This window comes from Monodelphis domestica, chromosome 2 (genome assembly GCF_027887165.1).
Source record: "Monodelphis domestica isolate mMonDom1 chromosome 2, mMonDom1.pri, whole genome shotgun sequence".
In the NCBI taxonomy this organism is placed as follows: Eukaryota; Metazoa; Chordata; class Mammalia; order Didelphimorphia; family Didelphidae; genus Monodelphis; species Monodelphis domestica.
Window position 1 is genome coordinate 174,442,809 of NC_077228.1, and position 9,436 is coordinate 174,452,244.

General features: G+C 39.6%; 1 protein-coding gene across 1 annotated transcript; it reads right to left on the reverse strand.

Moving 5' to 3' along the window:
• Positions 1–3,419: 3,419 nt before the first annotated feature.
• Positions 3,420–4,744, reverse strand: LOC100018648 (cornifin-B-like). Its single transcript, XM_007481913.3, has 2 exons — positions 4,629–4,744; positions 3,420–4,170 (listed from the first exon to the last, which is right to left on the reverse strand). The coding sequence occupies exon 2, from the start codon at positions 4,147–4,149 to the stop codon at positions 3,790–3,792; it is 360 nt and encodes a 119-aa protein (XP_007481975.2). The 5' UTR covers positions 4,150–4,170; positions 4,629–4,744; the 3' UTR covers positions 3,420–3,789.
• Positions 4,745–9,436: the final 4,692 nt, after the last annotated feature.

Sequence of the window (9,436 nt, forward strand, 5' to 3'; positions counted from 1 at the left end):
AAAGCTCAATCAAGATAGATTTATTAAGTGCCTCCTATGAGCCAGGCATGATTCTAGGTATTGGCAATAGTGAAACATTCCTTCAAGGAACTCAATTAGGGAGGCAACATGTACATACATAAAATTATATGGATGCATATGCAAAGTAAATATGAGGTAATTTCTGGTTTGAAAGACACTAGCATCTAGGGTCAACATGGGGGATACAAAATACTTCATATAAAAGATAATATTTAATCTGAGCTTGAAAGGAAATTAGGTGAGGAGTAAGTGCATTCTGAGAATGAGGTACAGTTCATACAAAGGCACTGAGATAGGAGATACCATGTCTTCAATGAAGAAGAGCAAAAAAACTAATTTTACTTGACTAAGGAATGTGAAGGAGGGTAATGTATGGAAAAAACTTAGAAGTTAGGGGCAGCAAAAATAGTATGGTGTTCCCTCCTGATTAAAGAAATGCAAATTAAAACAACTCTGAGGTACCACCTCACACCCAGCAGACTGACCAATATGGCAGCAAAAGAAAATGATAAATGTTGGAGGGAGTATGACAAAATTGGAACACAATTGCACTGCTGGTGGAGTTGTGAATTGGTCCAACCATTATGGAGAGCAATTTGGAACTATGTGCAAAGGGCCTTAAAAGTATACCTATCCTTTGATCCAGCCATACCACTGTTGGGTTTGTACCCCAAAGAGATAATAAGGGAAAAAAAACTTGTACAAAAATATTTATAACCACACTCTTTGTGGCCGCAAAAAAAAAAGGAAAATGAGGGAGTGTCCATCTATTAGGGAATGGCTGAACAAATTGTGGAATCTGATATTGATGATTCCATTGTGCTGAAAGGAATAATGAACTGGAGGAATTCCATGTGAACTGGAATGACCTCCAGAAACTGATGCAGAGTGAAAGGAGCAGAACCAGGAGAACATTGTACACAGAGACAGATATACTGTGGCACAATTGAATGTAATGAGCTTCTCTACTAGCAGCAATGCAATGATGCAGGACAATTCAGAGGAACTTGTGAGAAAGAACACTATCCACATCCAGAGAAAGAACTGTGGAAACGGAAATGCATTAGAAAAATATGTGATCAATCACATAATGTGATAGGGATATGATTGAGGTTTTGATGTTAAAGGATTGTGCTATTCATATGCAGATATTAATAACATGGAAATAGGTTTTGAACAATGATACATGTATAACCCAATGCAATTGCTTGTCAGCTCAGGGAGTGGGGAGGAAAGAGAAGGGGTGAAGAGGATTGTGAATCATGTAACCATGTAAAAATATTATAAATTTTTTTAAAGTATGCCTTCTCTAAAAGGGAAGAGAAAAGGGAGTAAGTTAAGTGGGTATTTTAATGTAACAAATAAGTAAATAAATTGAAATAAAATTTCAAAAAAAAGAATAGCATAGCAGATAGAATGGTGGACCTGGAATCAGGAAGACTCAACTTCCTGAATTCAAATCTGTCCTCAGACATTTACTAGCTGTGTAATCCTAGGAACATCACTTAACCCTGTTTGCCTCAGTTTCCTTATCTGTAAAATGAACTGGAGAATGAAATGGCAAACTGCTCTAGTACCTTGCCAAGAAAATCCCAAATGGGGAGGGGGAGAAAGGGGTCACAGAACCAGATATGACTGAACAACACAGTTACAGTCAGGTTCTGAAAGTTTTTAAATGAGTAACAGAACAGCATGTATTTATTTCTAGATGAGGAAATGGGTAACCACTGGAGTTTATGGAGCAGGAAAATTTGTGACTATAACTCTAGAAGCTAAGATTAGAGTAGGGAGAGACTTGAGTCAAAGAGACCATCAGGAATCAGATATTGCCATAGTTCAGACAAGAACTGATGAAGGTCTGATCTACAGTGGTATTTATGTGAGTGGAAAGAAAGGGATAGATGTGAAAAATCTTGTGAAAATATCATTAATAAAACTCATAGCAGTCTAAATACTTGGGAAGAAGGAAAATGAAAACTCAAACTCCAAGGTTGAAAACTTGATTGACTGGAAAAGACATTCGTGTCTTACTCAGAAATAATGAGGTCCAGAAGCTATTCTCTGATTATGTTTTACTCTATATCTAGGTGGGTACCTTAGACCAATGGGTCTTTAAATTGTATTTTCTAGGCATCTTTAAGGGTGTCCTAACACTCTATTTCCTAATGTGTTAAGGGTGTGTCCTGCCTTTCCAACTAAACTGTGAGCTCCCTGATGGCAGGAATGGTGAGTTCTTGATATCTTCCTCTCATCAGGACCACAACCTGGCTTTTTTTAACATGTAGATGCAATTTTTAATAATCATTTTCTGACACTCTGTAATCCATGTTTCCTCTCTCCCTTACCCTCTCCCCAAAATAGCAAGCAATTTGATATAGGTTACATATGTGCTAGCATACAAAATGAATTATGATGTTTATAATATTAAGAAGACATATCACATAATCTAGAAAAACACTCAGAAAGGCATTGAAACACAGTGGATGTTCAGTCATTTTGGTGACAAAAGGTGGGCCAGTCTTCAAAAGTTTTGGAAAAAAGGAAAAAGAGGCAGAGAGGCTTAGTGGAAAGAGCACTAAACTCAGTCAGCATTTAACCAAAAAGCCAGAAAGTTGTGTTCTGGACTCTGCTGTACCACTGACATGTAGTATGTCCTTTTCCTGAATCTCAATTTGCTCATCTGTATAATAAAGGAAGTGGTCTAGAGAGAGAATCCTTTTGATTCTATAATTCTATAAGTGTAGATGGAGAGTGAGTGCCATGTCTACTCACAATGAATGGCAATTCACTTAATAAAGAAAAAACTGATAATATATCACACTTATAGGAGGTTTTCCTTCTTAAAAAATAAATGAGATGGTTAGTGAAAATAATATTATTCTCACATTGTAGGTGAGAGAATAGAAGTTCAAAGAGGTTTAGCGATTTTCCTAAACTCGTTTGGTTAGTGAGTGGTAGATCTAGGTTTCTGGACTCCAAGATTAATGGTCTTTCCATTATACTATCAACAAGTACTGAGATGGGCTTGGCTGCCATGGGCTGGTGAGGACAGGATTATTTGGATGCTGGAAGTGAGCTGCATCCTGGAGTGGAGCCAAGTGCTTCAGACTTGGCTGTGGACTGAGAGGGTTTGGCAGGAAGTGTAGTACAACATAACTGTCCATGGGAGCTTTCTGAATTCCTGCTTGATGCATGGTGTTGTCCCAACTCAGTGGAAAGCCTGTGTCCTCTGCTCTCTTCCCTCCAACCCCTCCTCCTTGTTCAGAGCTCCTAAATCACAAATTATTTTCTAGACCTCCATCCATATTTACCCTCCCTCTCCCCAGAAGAAAATGTAAAACAAGAGACCCAGATTGAAGAGACATGGGAAGCAGTCAATGAAACACATACAACCAGAATTCGCATGAAAAGTTAATTTAATGAGACCAGAGTAGGAAGGATACAATCATTTCTAGAATGGCTGAATCCTTTCTGGATTTATGCTGACAGCTGTGTAGCCAGAGGGCCAGCTCAGGCAGATGTAGCCTCAGCCTGATCCAGGTGCTTAGGAATCCCAGGGTGGGGACAGACTTCAGTAGCATTTTCAAGATTCAAATGAAGGGCAGGACCATTGCTAATTGGTTTCAGCATGCTAATTATAGGCTGAAAAGCACCAAGAGAGAACTCTCTCCCTGGCAGTACAGATAACAATTAGGACTGGAAAGCTGATGGTAAGGGAGGTTCCTCATCTGGCAGATGGTTCCTTGGAGGATGTCATCTTGGTCCATCTTACTTCTGCTTGGTCTTGGGAACCTGTGGGCACTTCTCTTGAGCTGGAGGTGGAGTGACCTTAGTGGTGCATGGCTCTGGCACCTTAGGATGGCATGGCTCTGGAACCTTAGGGTTGCATGGCTCCGGCACCTTGGTGTGGCAAGGTTCTGGCACCTTGGGGTGGCATGGCTCTGGCACCTTGGTGTGGCAAGGTTCTGGCACCTTGGGGTGGCATGGCTCTGGCACCTTAGTATGGCAAGGCTCTGGGACCTTGGGTTGGCATGGCTCCTGAGGAGGTGGCTGGCAGGGCTGTTTCACCTGTTGCTGATTAACTTGGGGAGGGGCAGTACAGGGCATCTTCTGTTGCTGAGAAGACATGATTCTGTGATATGGAAAGGCCTGTAGAGGAAAGGATAGTCAGTGGTCATGTTACCAGGTGAGGAGAAGTCAAGCCCCCTGTGAGAGGGGTATGACTTTGGAAGCACTTTCAGATCTATTCCCTTCTCCCCCTTCCAAGTCTTCCCCATTTCCATAAAGAAATATATAACTTTCTATCTTCAGACAGAATGACAATCAGCCATCTGCCCTTGTAAATCCCTTCCAGCCTAGAGAGTCTCTATTTCTACAAAACCTCCTAAATGAACAATAACTATATATTAAGTGCCATATGTAGCAGGATGGACCATTTTGCATCAGTACCAATAGACAATGAAATGTCCAATATTGGGTAAGAAACCATGGTCTCTAATGCAGTTTCTGATTTCTAGTCCTGTCTCTGATACTCCATAGATTCCCGATGCCTAAAATGAACATCGTAGTTATCAAATTGTCAAGAAAATCAGGGTGGAAAGACTCACCTGGTGTTCAGAGAAGAACAAGCTACACGGCTGCTCAAGTCTGTTGCTGAGTCCTGGGTCTGCTGAGAGTCATTTATATCTGTCTCTCTCAACCCTGCCTCAAGGAAATAGAATCACTTTGGGCCATACTGTTTTCATTCTTTCCCTGCCCAAATGTGAATCACCTCAATTTCCCTCAATTACCTGTCCATCCAGTCTTTGTGATGAAAGCCACCCACTTCACATTCCTTTGGCACCAGTTGAATGACAAAGACGTCATCATCCTAGTCTAATCCCACTGCCCCCAACTACCCCCACTTTTTGGTGTGTTTAATGGGACCAGGGACAGATTATTATTCTTAGGGATATTTGCTGTGCCTAATAGGTAGGGACTTCTTTCTGGTAAGATCAGTCTCCTATTCTCTAATGGGAGTCCATTATAAAATAAGATTATAATCCACTAGATAAAATCATTTCCTGGGTGCTTTCTTTGTATAAATAGTGTTGTGAGATATTCAGTATTGTGGATAGGTGGGGAGTAGGATAGGGGATAGGGTACGATAATCCGACACTGGAGGAGAGCATCAGTGGTGATAGAGATAGAGGTAATATAAGAGCATATAATAAATTTCTCACCAGGAATTTATAGGCCCAGTCACAAAATGCCCTCTCCCTTTTCTCCCCATCCCATCTACCATCACACCTTATACAATTTCTCCTTCCCAAAATTGTGGCTTCATCCAAGTACCTGCTACCTATCTCCTGACCATGTCATACTCCATTTTGCTTCTGAGATTTTCATGAATTGGAGATAAATGGGCAACACCCCATCTCTCCTTTCTTCCCTACAGATCCCAGATGATCCCTCCCCAACTCATAACCCAGCTCTGGCTTTTTCTCCTTTTTATCTATCTTTCATATGCCTCTCCCCCAAAAGTCCTTAAGACAGACCTCCTTGTCCCCCGCCCATGTCTAATACCAGACCTCTATTTCCCCTAATCCCTCCTTATCTTTCCAGAGTAAACACATTGTCTAGAATTTAGAATTCCTTGTAACCCCCTCCCCCAAATACAAACACATCTCAGACAAGTCTCTATCCAAAAGGGAAACTGAGCACAGAAGGTGAGTCAACTATGGGAAGAGGCAACATTGGGCTTGTATTCATCTCTGGGACATTGTCCCCTCTTCTTGGGAGAACATATGTCTTGAGTACTATTGGGAGGGTAGAGAACCCATCTTGCCTCCTAGACTTCAGAACATGTCCCCTGCACCTAAGATTGTGAACTTTAGGTGGAAATAAAATTGCTTAATCCCTGAAATTACTATTTCTGGCTCTCATTGCCCTGATGTGGGAAGAGAGATTTAAATTAGCCCAGGTGGAAATAAGTGATTCAATCATAACATTCCCCAATCAGCATGACCAAGACTGAGACAGGTAAATGCTTAAGCATCTCTCTTTTTGTTTGTGCCTGCCATCATTAAGTACAGTGGTGACAGGTTTTGTTGACAAGTTTACTATACTGGTAGCTCAGGGAAATGCCATAGACATAACATACCTGTATTTCAGCAAATTATCAGTACCTGATAAAATTCTAGGAGGTATGATTAAGAGGAAGATCCATGAGCATTAATGAAGGAAAGCAGTGATCACTAGGAACTAGTAAAGGTTCATCATTAAGGTCCAAATCCCACCAGAATTACCTCGACTGCTTTTTCTGACAGAGTTACTAGAATAGATAGGAGACATGGGAAATGGCACAGGCACAATGTCCCTCAGTTTCAGTAATCAGTAATCTTCTCATAATATTGCTATGAATGAGATGGAGGAAAAATGAAGTTGAATGATATTACAGTTAGCTGAATAAACAGCTGATTGAAAGAGTAATAATAACCAAAGAGCACTGATTAAGAGAGTGATATCAGCCCTGGCATAAGTCTGGATTCCAGGATTCTGTTGTTGTTTTTTTGTCCCACCCAATTATTTTTTTTATCAATTCATTAGATGAAGATATAGATAATATGCTTATGAAATTAATGTAGTGTAGTTTGATGCAACCTATATTTATTATCTTCTATGTACAGTGTGAGGCACTGACAAAAATGAAATAGTCACTACATAAAGGAACTTACATTCTAGTAAGGAAATAGAACATATATACAGATAAATATAAAATATATACATAACAAACACAAAATGATCAAGAGAGGTAGAGCTTTAACAAGTGGGGAGAAGAAAAGTCTTTTTTTGGAGGTTGTACTTGAGCTGAGCCTTGAAGGGAGCTTCAGATGCCAAGACTGAGGAGAGCTATCATTTGGGGAGATAGAATCAGGAGACAAAAAAGTCACAAGTTTGGATCTCGGGTGAAATGTAACAAGAGATAATATTCAATTAAAGATAAATGTCAAGCCCGGCACTTAAATTCAATTGCAAAAGGATAGGATGAAGAAGACCTTGCTTAACAGAGACCATGTGAAAAAGACCTCATAGTCTTGCTTGTCTGAGTCAGCAGTGATGTGGCAGCCAAAAATCTTAGGCAATCTCAGGCTGCCCTAATATAAGAATAGGAAGCCATATTTACCCTGGATTCTGGTCTTATCTGTCAACATCTCAGAATCACAGGACCATGGAATCTCATGACATAAAAGGCTCAGTTGAAGAGCTAGTATGGTTTAATCCAGAGAAGAGAAGTTATGGCAAAGAATGAGGTAAGGGTGGGGAAGGGAATGATCATTGAAAAAATAATTAAAACACTTTCATGTAAAAAAAAATGGCTAGGCTTACCCTGTGAGGTTCCCATTTAAAATCCAAGACTGATCATGATATAATACAAAGGAATACATTTTTGTGTCACAATGAGGAAACTGCCCTGACTAGAGGTGGAGGGAGTTGTAAGAAATAAGGATTTAAGACAATAGTTTGATCATTGTCTCTTGTCTACCTTTCCCTCATCCATGAAGACTTGGCTTGGGCAACCAGAACTTATGGAGATGAAACCATACAAAAGAAAATGACAGAAATATCAGATACTCTACATAAAAATAAAAGGTGTCTATTGTGCTAAAAGGAATAATGAACTGGAAGAATTCCATGTGAACTGGAATGACCTCCAGGAATTGATGCAGAGTGAAAGGAGCAGAACCAAGAGAACATTATACACAAAGACAGATACACTGTGGTACAATAGAATGTAATGGACTTCTCTATTAGCAGCAATGCAATGATCCAAGACAATTCTGAGAGTCTTATGAGAAAGAATGCTATCCACATCCAGAGAAAGAACTGTGGGAGTAGAAACATAGAAGAAAAACAACTGCTTGATCACATGGGTTGATGGGGATATGATTGAGGATGTAGTCTCTAAATGATCACCCTAGTGCAAATATCAATAATATGGAAATAGGTCTTGATCAATGATGTATGTAAAATCCAGTGGAATTGCTCATTGGCTATGGAGGGGGATGGGAGGAGAGGAGGGAAAGAACATGAATCATGTAATTATGTATGTAATCATATAATCATGTAATTCTAAATTAATTAATTAAATAAATTTTAAAAAGAAAAGAAAAGGTCTCCTGTCTCTTTAGGAGCTTATACTTTAATAAAGAGGACAATTGTCACACACGTACACATGTTCTATGTGTGTTCTAAATTAATGCCAAGTGGTTAGTTTAACCCAGACCAAAAACCAACCTATTTATCTCATTGCTCAGAAACTCTCCTATCTACTAATTTTTTTCTTATTTACTCCTCCCCAATCTTTACCCCCCTCCACCTGACTCAGAGCCCTTCCTTATTCCTTAGGGCACTGAAGCTCACAGTCCACATTGACTTGCATTTGGTAACATGTAGGTTTGTCAGTTTCCTTCAGCCACTCTAAGTCTACAGGTTCTATCCATCCAGCTACACCATGAGCTCCCTGAGCCCAGGAGTCTTTGGATATCCCCCTCACTCAAATCCTGTTTATTAATGTACTCGGTTGTTCCAGGTTTCAGGGTCTTCTTAAAAAAAGCCTTCTCCAAGGGTCTGGATGAAGAGAATTTGGAACTAAAAAAAATTTTTAATGAATGTTATGAAAAAAAAAACAAAAATTAAAAAAAAATCTCTCCCAGATCTTGTTCAATGGATACTTAATAAATTCACTGAATTGAACTGAGTAAAATCTACCTCACACATGCTAATGCCTTTCTTTTCCTCAAGGTCCCCTCATTAAGGGCAGGATATGATGGGTTTCAGAATGAAGGAGCATGTTGAATGTAAGCTAACCTCCCTACAGTGGAATGCATAGGTTTCCCCAAGAGACCAAACCAACCAATAACTGATATTACAATAGCTCTTTACAGGATACAAAGTACTGCCTTTTTTCAAATACCCTTACCTTTTGTCTTAGAGTTGGTATTGTAAAAATGGAGATTTGAACCCCAGACTTCAATCCCCAGAAGTCCTTGGCAGTTCCCAGAATTCCCTATAATATCACCTGAATTCCCACCTGGGCCAAAAACAAAAGTTGTATTTAAACTGACTGTACCGCCTACTTGGTCTCTCTGCTTCCACTTCTAAGCACAGGCAGGCAAGATGTGAGTGGCTGTGAATGGACTCTGTGCCCTAAGCACGTGATTTCTTATTTTTGTATTTTCTTTATTTCTTAATTCTAATAATCTTTAATAAACCTAATGAAATATAATACTTTTAGTAGAGAAACTAATTTTAATTTTTACAGTATCAAATATCAGTTCCTAGGCAGAAGAGCAGTAAGTTAGGAAATATCTGAAGCCCGATTTGAACACAGAACCTCCTCCCAAATCTAGGTCTGGCTCTCTATCTGCTGAGT

What these genes read in the sequence shown, in the direction of transcription:
- LOC100018648 (XM_007481913.3), bottom strand. Translation starts at nt 4,149, where the DNA reads ATGTCTTCTCAGCAACAGAAGATGCCCTGTACTGCCCCTCCCCAAGTT.